This window comes from Molossus molossus, unplaced genomic scaffold, assembly GCF_014108415.1.
Source record: "Molossus molossus isolate mMolMol1 unplaced genomic scaffold, mMolMol1.p scaffold_m16_p_21, whole genome shotgun sequence".
NCBI classification, from domain to species: domain Eukaryota; kingdom Metazoa; phylum Chordata; class Mammalia; order Chiroptera; family Molossidae; genus Molossus; species Molossus molossus.
In genome coordinates, this window is record NW_023425357.1 from 7,939,246 (window position 1) to 7,957,857 (window position 18,612).

Consider the following 18,612-nt stretch of genomic DNA (forward strand, 5'->3'; position numbering starts at 1 on the left):
TGAAAAGAACTTAAATAACACTATAGCCCACTAAATATAAAGTATTATCTTTGTAACATGTAATCAATATAAAAACTTATTTTTTTTTGTTCTAAGTTTTACAAATCCAGTGTGTATTTTACACTCACAATGTGTCTCCGTTTGGGGCCAGTCACATGTCGAGTGCTTTGTGGCCGCACGTGACTAGGGGCTGCCATACCGGACAGCAGTTCCGGGCCCTGTGTCTGAGGCTGATTTCCCTTGGCCGACTCACGTGTACACCTCCGGCTTTGAGTTCTCACTGCTGCTGGCACTTGGGGTTTTAACTGTCTCTTGACCTTGACTGTGTATTTTGTTTGTTTGTTTTGTTTTTGGTAGTATGTGCCCCTAGCGAGAACCGAACCCGGGAGTCTCTGGTCCGCAGGCCGATGCTCAACCGCTGAGCCAAACCGGCCAGGGCTTGACTGTGTATTAAAAATGATCTTTTCTCATACTTCTGTGTGTTCATCGCTGGAAAAGAGGTCAGTTCAGCCTACCGTGCTGCTGGAAATCCTTCCATTTATTCCTTACAACCACTTCATGATGGAAGTACTCTCATGCTCAGTTTACAGATGAGGAAACTGGGTCTCGTGGAGCTTAAGTGACTTTCCCAGGGTCACATGGCTATTAAGTGTCAGAAAACAGACCCAAATACAGGTCTGTTTGAATTCCAAGTCCGTGTTCTATCCACCACACTGTGTTGCCATCTTACCTTTTGATTCCTCCTCGTTCATTTCCAGGAATTAGAGACCACCAAGAGCGTTCCTCCCTGAATCCTTACAGGGCTTTGCTCGTCTGGAGAGTAGCTCTTGGCCAAAACCTGGCAGCAGATAACCATGGACCAGTACAGCCTTGGGGATGAGGGGGCCCTTCCATCAAAGATGCACCTCCCTTCATTTTCTGAGAGCCAGGGACTCAACTGCAGTGACACCCTCAATCAAGATCTGGATCCCAGCACACGAGACCTGCTCTATGCCGGCCTGAGTGGTTTGGACCTGAACCCCAGCCTCCCGAAGCCCGACATGCCCAGCGAGGCCCTGGAGGACAACTTAGATGCAGTGTCCCTGTACTCAGGGAAGGACGGTGACTCTGTGAAGCTGCTGGAGGAGTATGCAGACCCGGAATCTCAGACTTCCTTACAAGGTAAAGGTGTCCACCTGGGTCCCAAGGCCTGGCGGACCGTTGGAAAGTTCCTGTGGCAGCCAGTGGTTGGTTCTGCACCAATTGGCTGGGACCATGTCTCTCTTCCACAGGTGAATAGGGAGCAGTCACTGTTTATCAGCTTGGGAATTGTTCTCAATGTACTAGTCAAAAAAAAAACCCAAAAAAACAGAACACCGACATCAGGAGCCGATATTGAGAAATGCGGATGTGTGGGGACATCCTAATCTCGTGTGTGGTGTGGGCAGACCTTTAGTTTACGGGAGACTTTCTTATTCATTGCCACTTCTCAGAGGCTCTTTGTACACTTCCAGAATGAGCTAGGATCCTGTCCATCTGCTGCTTCTAAACTTCCCAAGCCTCAGTGTCTTCATTCATAAAGTGGGGGGACAGTAATACCTAGCACCCACTGTTCTTCCCCCCAGAGTAACAGTGGGAAGAAGCAAAAGAAGAAATGAATGTAAAAGCACTTGGTAGACTGTAAACCTCTGGACAGATCTTAGTTATTTTTACCCATATTGTTAAAATTCATTTCAGACAGTCCATTGATGCCTTTCTAAATATTTCTCTTCAGCAGTGGAGGAACAAAGGGAGAACTAAGGGAATTGTTAAATCTCCTTTTGGTTTGCCTTCAGGCTTCCCCCACAAGATAAATTCAGTTTCTGTTTTCAGTGCTCTTTGTGGGTCCTTGGGTCAGTCGCTTAGATGGGTTGACGGAGTCAGAGCTCTTTGATCTTCAGTAGCCACACTGTGCGCATGGAAGGCCATGTCTGAAACAGCAGCCCTGCAGACAGGTATTAACGTTAATTGGCCCGGCCAGTGTGGCTCAGTGGTTGAGCATGGACCAAGAGGTCGCCAGTTTGATTCCCAGTCAGGGCACATGCCCAGGTTGTGGGCCCGATCCCCAGTGGGGGGCATGCAGGAGGCGGACAGTTGATGTTCTCTCTCATTAATGTTTCTATCTCTCTCCCTCTCCCTTCCTCTCTCTCTAATACCAAGAAAGAAAAAAATAATAATGTTAATTGGAATAAGCAGCTCAAAAAGTGTCCTGAAGACTTGCTAACATGAAGACCTTCTGAGGCCCCCACTTCCCACAAGATGTAGTAGACAGGGCGTGAGTCTTGTGACCACGTGGAACAGTGGCTAAACGTGAAATCCTAGATTCCTGAGACATCTGAGTGTTGTAGGCAGCAGGCCAGGCCTGGGGATACAGTAACTAGGGTTTTCAGCCCAGGCCACAGAAATTACCTGAAAAATGCTGGTAAGTGCAAATAAACTTGAATTTTTTTGTTTGTTAATCCTCACCCAAGGTTATTTTTTCCATTGATTTTTAGAGAGAGTGGGAGGAAGGGAGGGAAAGAGAGAGAAATACCAATGAAAGAGACACATTGATTGGTCGCCTCCCATATGTGCCTGGACTAGGGCTGGGGATCAAACCTGCAACCCAGGTACGTGCCCTTGACAAGAATCAAACCCACAACCCTTTAGTGTGAGGGCTGACGCTCTAACCACTGAGAACACCAGCCAGGGCTATAATTCTCTTTTTAAAACTTAGTGTGTTTGCTTTCTTACATGAAGGTCAACCATTCTGTGGTGGTTGTAGCCATTATTTCATTGTCTGGTTTGCCCATATTCTTGCTCGTTAGAACCAGCAAGACTGCTGTAGTGTTTCTGTAAACAGCTCTTTGCATATCAAGTTTTCTTTTTGGTTCTATGAAAATCTTCTTTTAAACTTTTTTAAAAAATGTATTTATTGATTTTAGAGGAAGGGGGAGAAAGAGAGAAACAGCAATCTGCTGTTCCACTTATTCATGCATTCATGGATTGATTCTTGTATGTGCCTCGACCAGAGGTTGAACCCACAACCTTGCTGTGTCGGGATGATACTTTAACCAACTGAACTACCTGGCCAGGACCTGATCATATTCTTCGAAGTCGGTTTGCCCGTCAGAGAACATAGTTTTAGAGCTCTTTATGACACTGCTCTCCGGGGGGATCAAGTGCCTTCCCAGGCCAGTGACTCTGTTTGCCTGTTTTTCAATGTCTTTGCTAATTTTTCAAAACAACATTTTGTTTTCTAGTTTAGTAGTTGCTTTAATGCACATTTAAAAAGTAACTTAACAAGGCCAGGACTTTCCCCTGAGGGAGGCCTGTTTTTTCTCATTTAAACTGTTGGAATCATTTGACCACTCATCACAGTAATTTTCATATGAAGATGTAGACCAGGCAATCTAAGTGACAGATGGCCCATGACCAGAGGCAGAGTTGGGACAGAAGTCTGGCTCCTTTCTGCTGTGTCTCTCACGCTGCATCTCAGCCACAGAGACTTGGCATTCGGGTCCTTTGAGGCCATCCTCCTCCCCTCCCCATTCCCTGGCCTCTGTAGCATCCTAGCTAAATGGTGATTTCTCAGCTTGCCATCTCTTGAGGCAGGCTAATCCATCCTGAAGACCAATCCAAGGGGCAGAAAAAAATCTTCCTGACTCATCCATCCAGCAGAGAGCTACTGAGAGCCCGGACGGGAAGCCCAGGAGCTGGAACAGCAGCAAGCCTGCAGAGTCCCTGAGTCCATGGCCCTTACCGTTCTAGTGTTTGAAATTAGCTTCCTTTTACTCTTTAGTCGCCAAACTCAGCGCTGTCCCTTGGAGCAAGACAGAAGTAATCCACTCCCTTCTCCACATGCTGGCCCTTCAGATGTTTGAAGACATCTCCCCTCTCCCACCGGAACATTCCCAGCCCCTCCACCAGTTCCTCCAATGACATAATTCATTAAAATACATCTTATCATTTTACCCAAGGAATGTGGGAAACATGGCAAATTCAGATACACAAGACAAGGAAAATAGAAATGACCCATAATCCTACCAGCCAATCCATTCTCTCAGTTTGTTTTCTGAATGTATTTCTTCTTCTAAGACCAGGACAGTTCTGTTTTGCAACAGGCTGCTTTTTTCTTGCTTAGTGCGGTATGAACATCCTTTCAGGTCAGGTATTTTTCTACGGTTTTATCTTGGGTGCATATGTCATACATACAGCATTTAAACCACAATACAGTGACCTGCATGCCCGCCTGTCAGGTTGTTTTTAGCATTTCACCAGGAAAAACAATGCTGCCTTTAACTCCCATGCAGCAAATTGTGCAAATCTACATTTATTACCTTAATTAAAAACCCAAAAGTAGCCCTGGCCAGTTTGGCTTAGCAGTTAGAGCGTCAGCCCTCAGACCAGAGTCGTAGGTTCGATTCCGGTCAAGGGCATGCACATGGGTTGTGGTTTGGTTCCCAGCCCTGGTCAGGGTCATGCGAGAGGCAGCCAATCGATGTGTCTCTCTCACGTTGGATGTTTCTCTCTGTCTCTCTCTCTCTCCCCCCTCACACTCCATCTGAAGATTGGAAAAATATCCTCAGGTGAGGATTAAAAAAAAACAAAACAAAAACAGAAGTAATCCTGGCTGGTGTGGCACAGTTGGTTGGAGTATCTTACTGTGCACCAGAAGGTCACGGGTTAAATTCCTGGTTGGGGCACATACCTGGGTGGGGGGGTTTGATCCCTGGTTGGGCGAATATGGGTGGCAACCAGTCGATGTGTCTCTCATATTCATGTTTCTCTCTTTCTTCTTCCCTCTCTAAAAATAAACAAAAAAGAAAAAAAATTTGAAAAAAAACCCCAAAAGTAGAACTGGCTGGGAGAAAAGATGTAGGCTTTTCTAAGGGTCTGGAATATGTTTCCGGATTGCCTTGCTGAGAGTGCCATGGATGCTATGGTCGTGAAGCCCCGCCCATCTTGGCCCCCCGCGTCCTAGGAGAGCCTCATCTGCTGCTGCCCCTCCCAGTGTGGTGCGGGGCTGGGTGCCATCCTGCAGGAGCAGCCTGACCAGGGTGCCTTCTCTCCCTCACCTGGCCCTACACCCTGTTTCTCTGAAGTAAAGCGGCTGAAGTGGGAGGGTTCTCGGCCCACTCTTCCCAAGGCTGTGCTCCTGCGTTGTAGAGAGCTTCAGCCACACTCCTTGAGTTCCCCCATGTCTAACCTGTGTTTTCTCCTCTGTTTAGACCTGGGACTAGGCCCGCTGAAGGCACCTAAAGACGCTGATGAAGGGGGCAGGGCCACCTCGGGGAGTGCAAGGAAAGGAAAGCGGCAGCACAGCTCCCCGCAGAACCCGCTTCTGGACTGCAGCCTCTGCGGGAAGGTGTTCAGCAGCGCCAGCTCTCTCAGCAAGCACTACCTGACGCACAGCCAGGAGCGGAAACACGTGTGCAAAGTCTGCAGCAAGGCCTTTAAGCGGCAGGACCACCTGTATGTAGGAGTCCGGTCCCCAGACGGCTCTTCAGGGGGCTGGGGGGAGTGGGGCGTTCCTGGGTCTCTTCCATGCCCTCCCAGATCAACTTGTCCCACCACCTCCCTGCTCCCTAGGTGGATGTCACCTGTGCTTCGCCACAGACTGCCTCCTCACCCTGCCAGTGCTCTGGGACAGGCCTGGCACCCTCCTGGACGGGTCACTCTTCCGAGCCCCCAAATTCACATCAGTGAGGAAATCAAATCGCTGCTGTGATTTGTAACCGGGACCCTTGTGGTTTAAAGGCTCTTAATGGCTCATTCCTGAGGCAGGTGTGACAGGGAGGGACCGGGCTAACTGGAGAAACATTCGGAGTCCCTGGTGGGTGTCTGGGGAGAATGGAAATGTGTTCCGTGAGGAATATGTGTTGGGATAACACAGGGCATGAGAGTTTCTGAAATGCTGGTTTCTAGAACATGGCAATGGAGCATTAACTCTTGTTTTTCTTTCTTTTTTTTGGTCAATCTTCACCTGAGGATATTTTTCCATTGATTTTTTTTTTTTTAAGAGAAAATGGAAGGTAGGGATGGGGAGGAAGAGAGAGAAACATCAATGTGAGAGAGACACATCAATTGGTTGCCTCCCACACAACCCCAACCAGGGCAGGGATCGAACCTGCAACCCAGGTACATGCCCTTGGCTGGTAATCAAACCCAAGACTCTTTGGTCCACAGGCCAACACGCCAACTGATGAGCCACATTGGCTAGGGCTTGTTTTTCTTTATTAACTCCTTTTTTAAAACTCTTGATTTAAAAAAAAAGAAACCACACACACACACAACAACTCTTGATTTTAAAAAGAAAGCCCATTATAAGAGTTGGGAGCAGAATTCCCTTTATTCTTGATGTCATAGAAATAAGATTTTCTTGCTAGTGAGGAAGGAATGGGACTTAAACCCAGAGACTTGCACGTGGGAGGTACGGCCCCTTGGATTGTCATAGTGCTCTCAGCCTTCACGGGCTTAGATTATTTATCTTCTACTTTATCCACTGGCATACCCAGATCCGAAGGAAAGGAAGTAATTCACTCATGTCACAAGTCGGTAACAATGGGGCTAGAAGTTGGGTCTCCTGATTCCTCTGCTGCTTCTCTCAGATGGAAGCCGCGGGTCGAGCTTAGAGGACTGGCTTTCGTGTTTATTAGACGGAACCCACGTGCCATGTTTATAACTGTCCAGAGTAGGACTGTCGGAAACCCAGAGGGTGACTTACACGCTTGTTTATGTTTATATTAACGTAGGTCTAAGTATGATACAAACAATACACACTTGCATTCATTCATATTTGCAGAAATTATGGGCACATTTGGCTGTTTTCTAGAAAGTTTTCTGATTGGGCATCTGAAAATCTTTTCTTTTTGCTGTGGGGATCCCAGGGGGCTGTCTCCTTCCAGAAACCCAAGGAGAAGGCAAACGTGCCTTTGTTAAAGGAAGGGTCATCCGAGGCTAGCCTCTGCTGAGTGCATTCTGTAAAACTCTGGTTCTCAGGGAAAGAGGCTACTTGAAAATACGGTTCTGCAGGCAAATAAGTTTGAGAGACATCGAAAGTTAAACAGATGCCTCTCTCTATGTCTATCTACTCTGTGGCTTTTAAAATGTGCTCCTGCCCTGGCCGGTTTGGCTCAGCGGTTGGAGCGTCAGCCTGCGGACCAGAGTCCCGGGTTCAGTTGCTGCTAGGGGCATGACCAAAATAAAATGTGCTCCTATGCGCTGTGAACCTCCCAGGAGCACATCATGTCTCTTCAAAACTTATTTGCCAGCCTAGCCCAAGTCCCTGGGGAGCAGCTGTGGAGGACTGGTGTTCCTTGGGAACCCACTTTGGGGAACTCTGGACTGGCTGCCACTGATTTTTTTTCTCAGATAAGGGGTTTACTTAAAGGTGAGGGAGAAGACTACCCCTTCCAGGTTGCTTCGACGGTAGCAGGGGCTGAGTGCAGCTCCTGAGTTGTGGGGCATCCTGGGGTCCTTGCAGTGGAAGGCCCGGGTAGAGCCCTGCTGACGTCCTTCTCGTGTGTGCCTCCAGGACTGGGCACATGCTCACCCACCAGAAGACCAAGCCCTTTGTGTGCATCGAGCAGGGCTGCAGCAAGAGCTACTGCGACTACCGCTCCCTGCGCCGGCACTACGAGGTCCAGCACGGCCTGTGCATCCTGAAGGAAGTCCCTGCGGAAGAGGAAGCCTGTGGGGACTCCCCCCACGCCCATGAGGGGGCCGGCCCACCGGCACCCAGTGGCCTGCGGCCCCTGATGCCCCCAGAAGCCAGGTCCCCTGGCTCCCTCTTGCCCAACCGAGACCTCCTGCGTTGTATCGTGAGCAGCATTGTGCACCAGAAGATCCCTTCTCCCTGCCCGGCCTCAGCAGGGCCTGCAGACAGCAGCGAAGGGAGGAACACGGCCTGTCCCTGCCCGCCCTCATCAGGGTCCTCCTGCACCCCAGCAGCCCCGGGAACCCTGGGCACTGAGATTCCCGAGGAGCCTCGTGCCCCACAGGAGCCAGTTACTGACACGCTCCCAGCCAGCCACTCAAGGGCAGCAGAGAATGGTGGCCCTGCCCCATCGGAGTCAGAGCCATGGCTGTTCCAGCTGCCATCCACCCTGGAGGGCTGGCCTGAGGGCAGCCCCCTGCCGGCCTGTCTGCCTCTGTTCCGAGGCCAGGCCGGCCCCTCCGGTTCCCAGCCATCCAGTCACAACTTCCAGTGGCTCCGCAACTGGAACCTGCCAGTCTGTCCCAAGAGCAAAGGGAACAGTGTGTTTGTGGTCCACAAGGCCCCTGCGGTGCAGTCCCCGGAGGGCCCTGAGTCTGGCCCTGGGCCCAGCAGCACCTCCCCCACCAGGGAACCCTCGCCCAGCTCAGGCCTGAGTCTGGAGGACATGCTCCCCTTTCCTCCCTCACTCCTTAAGGAGCCTGAGGAGGCCTCCGGTGACCCCAGACATGCCAGTGGGGAAAACGACTCTTGGGCTTCCAAAAAGAGCCAGCTTGACTGCGACACTTTCCCATGGAAGAACCCCGGGGAGCCCGGCCTGCAGGATGTCCAGAAGCCGGGAGGGCTCCCATCAGACGCCACCCCACTCTTCCGGCAGCTGTTCCTGAAGTCGCAGGAGTCTCTGGTGAGCCACGAGCAGATGCAGGTGTTCCAGATGATCACCAAGTCCCAGAGGATCTTCTCCCACACCCAGGTGGCAAGCGCATCCTCCCAGCTCCCTGCACCTGAAGGCAAGCAGGCCACCTTGAAGTCGGGTCCGTGGTCACAGCAGCCCCTGCCGCTGACATCCAGTGTTGACTCTCTGCATACGGGCCCCGGAAACCCGGAGCCTGAGGAATCCCCAGCCCAAAGGAGAAAAACCACACCCGTGTTCCCCAGAGGGGCCTCTCCTGGCAGTGAGAAGCAGGACTCGAAGGGAGGACCAAAGGTGGCCACCGCCTCGTCTCTGGACCCACCGGAGAATCCAGACATCTCCTCTCTGGCCAAGCAGTTGAGATCTGCAAAAGGGACTTTGAACCTGGGGGACATCTTCTCCCCCGGAGGCACACAGCAGACCCAGTCAGGTGAGGACGAGCCACCTGGAGCCCAGGGCCCCGGGAAGCCGGCCCAGGCTGAGAGTGTCGCGGCATCTGGAGCCACGAAAGGTGAAAAGGGCTCGGCCTGCTCCCGGGGCGGAGGGTACAGGCTCTTCGCCGGCAACCCCAGGGCCCAGCGCTTCTCAGGCTTCCGGAAGGAGAAGGTGAAAATGGACATGTGCTGTGCTGCTTCTCCCAGCCAGGTAGCCATGGCCTCCTTCTCATCGGCCCCACCTCCAGCCGACCCGCCCCGGGACTCGAAGTCCAAGCTGACGATATACAACAGAATCCAGGTATCAGTGGTTTTTAGTATAATCACGGGGTTTATCGTCCATCACCACTCTTTGCCAGAACATTTTCAACCCCCCCAAAGAAACCCCACACTGTTAGTTGTCACCCCCAATCTCTCCATCCCTCCCAGTCCCTGGCAACCATAAATCTACCTTCTATCTCTATGGATTTACCTGTTCTGGACATTTCATGTCATTAGAATCATACAATACATGGTCTTTGTTTTTAAAAATATGTTTTCATTGATTTTAGAGAGAGGAAGGGAGGAGAGAGAAAGAAAGAGAAACATCTGAGAGAGACATTGATGGCTGCCTCCCGTATGCCCCCTACTGGAGATCACACCTGCAAACCGGGCATGTGCCCTGACCAGGAGTCGAACCAGGACCTCTCAGTCCATGGGATGGTGCTCAACTCACTGAGCCATGGGCTCTATGCTTCATTTTTATGGCTGAATAAGATTCCTTAGTATGGATACCTCACATTTTGTTCATCCATTCATTTGTTGACATTTAGGTTGTTTCCATTTCTTGGCCATTGTGAATAGTGCTACAATGAACATTTTTTACAAGTTTTTGTGTGGGCATATGTTTTTATTTCTCTTGGGAAATACCAAGAGGTGAAATTGCTGGGTCATATAGTAACTCTATGTTTAACCCTTTGAGGAACTGCCGACTGTATCTGCATCCACAGCAGCGGCATCATTTTACATTCCCATCCACAGCGAATGAGGACTCCCATTTTGCCACATCCTCTCCAACACTTGTCCAGGTTTTATTGTAGCCATCCTAGTGGGTGTGCAGTGGTCCCTCCTTATGGTGCGATTTGCATTGCTCTGATGGCTAGCGATGTTGAGCATCTTCATGTGTGGATTGGCCATGTGCAGATCCCTGTGGTTCAGTGTTTATTCAGATTCTTTGCCTGTTTTTATTTTTATTTTTCATTGCTTTTTAGAGAGGAAAGGAGAGAAAGGGAGAAACATCAGTGTGAGTGAGAAACATCTATCGGTTGCCTCCCCCATACATGTCCTAACCAGGAATTGAACTCGCAACCTAGATTTGTGCCTGAGCAGAAATAGAACCTGCAACCTTTTGGTGTATGGGATGGTGCTCCAATCAACTGAGCCACCTGGCAAGGTCTTTGCCCATTTTTAAATTGGGTCATTTGACTTTTTTTTTTAATCCTCACCCGAGGACATTTTTCCATATTTTATTCAGATAGAGTAGGAGGGAGAGAGAGAGAAGCATCAACGTGAAAGAGACACATCGAGTGGTTGCCATCCACACAACCCAACCAGGGCCGGGAACAAACTGCAACCGAGGTACGTGCCCTTAGCGGGAACCGAACCCGGATCTCTCTGGACCACAGACCAACGCTCTTACCGCTGAGCCAAACCAGCCAGGGCCATTTGACTTTTTATTATTGAGCTATAAGAGTTCTTTATGTATTATGAGTCCAAGTCCTTATCATATGACTTGCAACAATTTTCTCCCATTCTGTGGGTTGTCTTTTCACTTTCTTTTTTTCTACACTTTTTAAAAATATATCTTTAATGATTTTTTTAAAGAGAGGAAGGGAGTGGGAGAGTGAGACACACACACCCAGATTTGAGAGAGAAATATCAATAGGCTGCCTCCCATACGCGCCCCGACCAGGGATCAAACCCCCAACATTGGCATATTGGGACGATGCTCTAACCAACTGAGCTAGCTCACAGGGCTGGCTGTCCTGTCTTTTGTTTTGGTGTCACCCAAGAAACCATTGTCTAATCCAAGGTCACAAAGAATTGCATGTTTTTTCTTCTAAAAGTCAGAGTTTTAGCTCTTGCAGACCTTATTTCTGATATGTTGGCTCAGGTGTATTTTTATCTTCAGGGTGGAAATATCTACCGGCTCCCCCATCTGATGAAGGAGGAGAACATGGCAGGTGGATGGTAAGTTCAGAAGCCCTCACCCCCCACCCCGCCCCCTGGGGACTGTAACCCCTCAGGAGGCCTCTGGTGGCTTCTGTGTGCTGGCCCTTGGTGAGTGAGCTCTGGATGAGTCAGTCCTGAAGAGCTATTCACCAGGCCCTGAAGAATTGGGGTGTTGTCTTCATTTCTTAGGGTTCATCTAGAGTTGTCAGTGGATCAGACTTAAAAAAGAAAAAAAAAAAAACCCAGGAGTCAGTGATCAGGGACAGAGACCCATTCTCACATCCTTTCCTCCTGCCATGTCTCCCCGCAGTAACCAGCAGAACGGGGGCCCTGCAGACTGGGCAGAGCCAAGGAGCACTTTTGTCTGCAAGAACTGCAGCCAGATGTTTTACACCGAGAAAGGGCTGAGCAGCCACATGTGTTTTCACAGTGACCAGTGGCCGTCACCTCGAGGGAAGCAGGAGCAACAGGTGAAGGGCACACACAGTAGGTTCTGGAAGGCTTTGGGAAGTAAATGCCTGGGTGTCATTTATCTCAGGATGGAGATGTCCTCCATCCGTTTGGGGAAGCCAGGGGCGGGGCCAGGAGTCAGAACCTCAGGCTAGCGCAGCTCTTCTGCTCCCTGCCTCCTGCTTTTCCTAAGGAGCCATCTCTTCTGTACGTTTAGGTGTTTGGCACAGAGTTTTGCAAGCCAACAAGACAGGTACTGAGGCCAGAGGGGGATGGGCAGAGTCCCCCAGGAGCCAAGAAGTCCTTGGATAACATGGCCCCTTTGGAGATCCCCATGTCGGTGCCTGTGGCTCCAGCACACCGAGCTCTGGGGAGCACGGCCAAGGTGGGTGCTGGTCAGTCTGCTGCTTTCCCTACCTTCTGGTGGAAGCTGTGGGGAAAGCCCACAGAATATCCTGACTCCTGAAGAGCTTGGTTTGCATGTTCCTTCCTTCATTCATTCAGCACCCTCTGAGCTTCTGTTCCCGGCCCTGTGCTGGCAACACAGGGGCCACCGTGGTGACCACGACAGCCTCTGGTGCTCCCAGTCCAGCGGAGCAGATAGACCCATCCCACTCAGTGATGACCCAGAATGGTCAGGGTTGGGAGGGGAGGGAGCTGTGGGAGCCCCGAGGGGGCACCAGAGACCCAGCCTGAAGAGGTCAGGGAGGAATTCCTGGAGGGGGTAGCGCTGGACCTGAGACTTGGAGATGAGAAGGAGTAAGACTGGCAGAGAGGGGGGAGATTGTGTGGAGGTGAGAGAGCGTGGTAAGGTTAGGCAGTCAGTCTTTTCAGCCTGCACTAGAGAATCCTGCTTGGGACAGTGCAAGCTGGACTTGGGGACAAGGAGCATGGATCCTGTTGTTCCTCTCACAGGAGCGGTGGTCATTTGGAGGGGGACAAGTTTTCATTTTGTTGCACTGTTGCTCTGTGTCTCTGGCCCCTGCTATTTAAGTTCCAATCATATTAACAACTGAAACTGGCCTCACACGTTTCCCAAATCCTGAGTCAGGGCTTCCCCTTGGAGTGTGGGTTCATGAGAAGGCTCCAGCCTTGGACGTCACAGGCATAGGATCCGGGGTCCAGCTCAGGAGGGGTGGCCCTGCTCAGCCTCCTTTGCTGAGGGCTCTGGGCATGGACCCAGATGTGTGCACAGCATACTTCCCTCTGCCTCCATGGTCAGTTCCCTTTTCCCGCTCGCATGCCATCTTGAGGACTGAGTTGTGTGGCAAGTGGCCTCAAGTGACCCTTTGTCGTTCCGAACTTTCTTCTTTTCTAGGGACAAGAGAAAGACATGGAAGAGAGAGACAGCAAGGAGAGCATCCAGCATAGAAAGCGGAAGAAGCACCCCCAGCCCAAGGCACTGTTCATCCCTCCTCCTCGCTCCACATTCAGGGAGCCAGGCCCAGGAAGATGCCACCAGAGCTGCCTGCGGTCTCCGGTGTTCCTGGTGGACCGCCTCCTGAAGGGATTATTCCAGTGCCCTCCCTACACGCCGCCCCCAATGCTCAGCCACATCCGGGAGGGGTCTGGGCTCTATTTCAACACTCTCTGTTCCACCTCAGCTCAGGCCGGTCCGGACAGGCTTATCAGCACCATGCTGGGTGAGTTAGGCTGGGCTGGAGATCCCTGGTCATGTGGCAGACCTCCTGGGACCAGACCCACTCTCCCTTGTAGTGTTTGGTCAGGAGATTCTCTCCCGCCCACGGCACTGGGTCCCATCTCTGCTTATAAGTATCCAGGACCATCTGTGATCAGCAACCTTCTAGGTGCTCAGAGTTTTACAACCGGAAAGAAAACATAGAGGCCATTTAGCCGGTCCCTTCCATGTAACTTTTAAAATAACTTTGATTTACATACCATATGAATCACCATTTAAAATGTACAGTGTTTTTTAGTATATTTACAGGGTTGTGCATTTATCACACAGTCTATTTTAGAGCATTTTCATCACCCCCAGAAGTAACACTGTCACACCCTCATAGCCCCATCGCTCCGTCACCCCATTGCCATCTCCCCAACCCTGGGAAACTACTGATCTACTTCCTCTGTGGATTTGCCTATTCTAAACATTTTGTATATGTGGGTTCGTATGTGACATTTTGTGTCTAGTTTATTCACTTAGCATGTGTTCAAGGTCCATCCATTTGTAGTGTGAATCAGTGCTTCATTCTTCTATATGGCTGAAAGGACCACATTTTATTTATCTGTTCATCAGTTGATGAGCATTTAGGTTGTTCCCAGGTTTGGGCTATTATAAGTAATGCTCTTATGAACATTCATGTACAGGTTTTTGTGTGCATGTATGTCTTCATGTCTCTTGGGTAGGTACTTAGGAGTGAAATTGCTGGGTCATATGGTAACTCTATGTTTAATCATTCACGAAACTGCCAGACAGCTTTCCAAAATGACTAGACCATTTTAAATTCCCACCAGCATCATATGAAAGTTCCAGTTTCTCCACAACCTTGCCAGGACTATTGTCTATCTTTTTTATTGTAACCACACTAGTAGGTGTAAAGTGGTATCGCTTTATGGTATTGATTCTCATTTCCCTGCTGGCTAATAATGTTGAGCATCTTTCCATGTACTTATTGTCCATATGTATATCTCCTTAAGAGAAATGTCTATTCTTCCTTTACCCATTTAAAATATTGAGTTATTAACTTGTAATTATTAATTGTTCCTTATATATTCTGGATGCAAGCCCTTTATGAGATATATGATTTTTCAACCAACATCCTATCCCATTTTATGGGTTGTCTTTTCATTCTATTTCTGGTAATGTTTGCAGTGTAAAAGTCTTTAATTTTAGTGAAATCCAATTTATTCTTTCTTTCATCATCTGTACTTTTGGTGTTGTAGCTAAGGTTTTGCCTGACCAAAGATCACAAAGGTTTACTCCCATGTTTTCTTCTAAGAATGTTCTAATTTTAACTCTTACATTTAAGTCTTTGATCCATTTAAGTTAACTTTTATATTCTATGTGAGGTAGGGGTCCAAATTCATTCTTTTGCATGTGGGTTTAAATTGTTTCAGCACCACTAGCTGAAAAGACCTCTCTTTTCCCCTTGAATTATGCTATACCCTTATTGAATATCAATGAACCATAAATGGTTTGAGATTTCTCTTTCTTTTAAATACATTTACATCTACCGATTTCTTTCTAAGCATTGCTTTAGCTACATTTTGTAAGTTTTAGTATGTTATGTTCTTAGTTTCATTCATCTCAAAGTATTTTCTAATTTCTTTTCTGATTTCTTCTTGGTTATTATTGAATGTTGTTTATTTAATTCCTACAAATTTTACAAATTGCCTTCTTTAATTTCTAATTTAATTCTATCGTGGTCAGAGGACATACTGTATGAATTGATTAAGGCTAGTTTTATGGGCTAGAATATATTCTGTGTGCACTTGAGAAGAATGTGTATTCTACTGATGTTGGGTGGAATGCCCCGTAAATATCTATTATGTGTAGTTAATTTATAGTGTTGTTCCTTGTTGATCTTCTATCTAGTTGTTCCATTCATTATTGAAAGTACTGAAATCTTTAGCCATTATTTTTAAATTATATATTTCATCCTTCAATTCTGTCAAATTTTGCTTTCTGTATTTTTAGACTCTTTTTTTTGGGTGCATACATGTTTATAATTGTTATATCTTCCTGATGGCTTGACCTTTTATCATTATGATATCAAATGATTCTGATATCATTTATCATTATTACAATAATTTTATTATCTCTAGTAATATTTGACTGACATTAGTATAGCCATTCCACCTCTTTTATGGTTGTTATTTGCTTGGTATATATTATTCTGTTCTTTTATTTATAACCTATTTGTGTCTTTGCAAATAAAGCACGTCTTCTGTAGACGGCATTAGTTGGAGCATATAGTTTTCTAATTCAGTCTGACAAACTCTGCCTTATGATTGGTTTGTTTAATCCATTCTCAATGTTATATTGATGTAGTTGGATTTATACCTGCCATTTTGCTTTTTATTTTCTATATGTCTCATGTCTTCTTCTCCTTCTGTTTCTCCTTTCCAGATTTCTTTTGTATTAAGTAAATGTTTTCTAGTGTTATATTTTAATCCATTTAATTATTTTTTCACTTTTCTTAGTCATTTCTTAGTGGTTGCTTTAGGACCTATAATATACATACTAAATATCAGAACCTTTCCAGATGTGCCATAACTTTTTAACAGTGAGACATAGAAATGTTGCGTCTTTTATCTCTGTCTTCTGTAGAACATTTTTGCTCTTATTGTTATATTACATTTCTAAATATTAGAAACCCAAGAAGACATTGTCATAATTATTACTTTATGTAATTTTATATCACTTTAAAAACAGAGAGAGCCCTGGCCGGTTTGGCTCAGCGGTTGGAGCTTCAGCCTGTGGTACAGAGAGACCCGGGTTCGGTTCCTGCTAAGGGCATGTACCTCGGTTGCAGTTTGTCCCTGGCCCTGGTTGGTTGTGCAGGTGGCAGCCTCTTAATGTGTCCCTTTCACATCGATGTTTCTCTCTCTTCCTCTCTCTCCATCCCGTTCTATCTGAACAAAAAATGGAAAAATGTCCTTGGGTGAGGATAAAAACAAACAAAACAAAACAAAACAAAACAAAAAAACAGAGAGAGTAAAGGAAAGAAAGCAAATGTCCTTTATAGAGTTTGTTGTATTAACCTTATTTACCACTTCTGATCTTTTTATTTATTCCTGTGGATTCATGGTTACTATCTGGGTGTTACTTCTTTACTGTAGCACAGCTCCACTCCTTGGTGCTGTTACTGTCACATTTCCAAATGTAATGTATTACATTTCCATATGCTACAGGTTTACACTACATATTGTTTTATGCAATTGCTCAAGTTAAGTAAGAAAGGGAAAAAATATGCAATTATACTGGTTTTTATAATTTCCTGTATAATTCACTTTACCACCACTCTTTTTTGTTTGTTTGGACTCAAATTACTATCTGATACCATTTTCTTTAGGTCTGAAGAACCTTCTTTAGTGTTTATTTTCACTATGGAAATATAATTCACATACCATGTAGTTAATCTCTTTACATTATATAGAATGCAATGGTTTTAGTGTATTCATAGAGTAGTGCAACCATTACTGCTCAATTTTCAGGCATCTTCATCATCCCCCGAAGAAGTCCTTCACTCATTAGCAGTCACTCCTTTCTCTGCCTTCCACCCCCAGTCCTAGGTGAACACTAATCTACTTTTTTTGCCTCTACGGACTTGGTTATTCTGAATATTTCATGTAAGTGGAATCATACAATATGTGGTCTTTTGTGACTACCTTCTTTCACTTTGTATAATGTTTTCAGATTTTATCCATGTTGCAATATGTATCAGTGCTTCATTCCTTTTTATGGCTAAATAATATTCCACCTTTAATATTTCTTGTAATAGAGGACTGGTACCAACAGATGTTCTCAATTTTTATTTCACATTCATTTTGAAGCTAATTTGCTGAATATGAGATTCTTGGTTTACAGTTTTTTACTTTCAGCAGTTTGAATATGTTATCCCACTGCCTTCTGACCACTGTAATTTCTGATAAGTCAGCTGTTAATCTTACTAGGTGCCCTTGTATGTAACAAGTTGTTTTTCTCTTTTGGCTTTGAAGATCTTTGTCTTTAGCTTTCAACATTTGCCCATGATGTATGTGGATGTAGAGCTCTTTGTATTTATCCTACTTGGAGTGTGTAGAGTTTCTTAGATGTATATCTTATTTTTCATCAAATTTGGGAAGTTTTCAGCCACTAATATTTTAAATATTTTTCTGCCCCTTTCTCCTCTTCTTCTGGTACTCCCATTACACATGTCGTTGTGCTTAACGATGTTTCACATTTCTGTGAGGCATTCTTCATCTTTCTTAATTTATTTTTATTTTTTTCTGTTTTTTAGATTCCATAATCTCCATTGATCTACTGGCAAACATGTTTGTTGATCATTTCTTCTGTTAGCTCAAATCTGTTAAGCCTCATTTTGATTATTTTACTTTTTTAATCCCAGAATGTCCATTTGGTTCTTTTGAAAAAGAATCTGCCCCTTAATGGTATTCTTTCTTTGATGATAAATTATTATTATACCTCCCTTTAATTCATTAAGCATGGGAGCTAGGGGGAGAGCGAGCCCCCATCTCCTTGGCTGCACCTACCTGGAGTAGGGCACTCTGGGTAGAGTATGTTACAGAGCTGGAGGCCAGTTGGGTAAGGGAATGAATGGGTCATGGCTCAGATGTCACAGACTCTCACTGTTCTTACTAAGATTTGATCAATTTTCTTCAGTGTGTGTTTTTCTTAAAATCCTCTATATGCCTTTAGGACAACTTCCAGAGACTTTACCTTACTGTTTTGTTCTTGTTTTTGTTTTTTAATCCTCACCCGAGGATGTTTTTCCATTTATCTTCAGACAGAGTGGGAGGGAGAGAGAGAGAAACATCGATGTGAGAGAGACACATTGACTGGTTGCCTCCTGCATGACCCCTGTATGACCCCAGGGCTGGGGACAAACCACAACCGAGGTACATGCCCTTGGCCAGAATTGAACCCACGACTCACTGGTCAGTGGGCTGATGCTCTACTGCTGAGCCAAACCAGGCAGGGCTAACTTACTGTTTTTTAATATAATTTTTATCAATTAATTTGTTGTGCTGAATTTCTTACTGCACCTTTTCTGAAGTCCTATCCATATTTCATGCAATCTTTTTTAAATTAATTTTATTGTGATAACAATTAGCATGAGATCTCTTTTTTAAACAATTTAAGTGTGCAATACAATATTGTGACTATAGGTACAATGTTGTACAGCAGGTCTCTATAGAGCTATTCA

General features: G+C 46.4%; 1 protein-coding gene across 1 annotated transcript in view; it reads left to right on the forward strand.

Moving 5' to 3' along the window:
• Positions 1 to 854: 854 nt before the first annotated feature.
• Positions 855 to 18,612, forward strand: part of ZNF541 (zinc finger protein 541) — a 30,793-nt gene continuing 13,035 nt past the window's right edge. The window contains exons 1-7 of the mRNA XM_036275879.1: positions 855 to 1,161; positions 5,229 to 5,472; positions 7,535 to 9,362; positions 11,232 to 11,290; positions 11,583 to 11,742; positions 11,940 to 12,107; positions 13,041 to 13,365. Of these exons, the coding sequence (XP_036131772.1) occupies positions 855 to 1,161; positions 5,229 to 5,472; positions 7,535 to 9,362; positions 11,232 to 11,290; positions 11,583 to 11,742; positions 11,940 to 12,107; positions 13,041 to 13,365 (3,091 nt within the window). The remainder of the gene's footprint in view (positions 1,162 to 5,228; positions 5,473 to 7,534; positions 9,363 to 11,231; positions 11,291 to 11,582; positions 11,743 to 11,939; positions 12,108 to 13,040; positions 13,366 to 18,612) is intronic.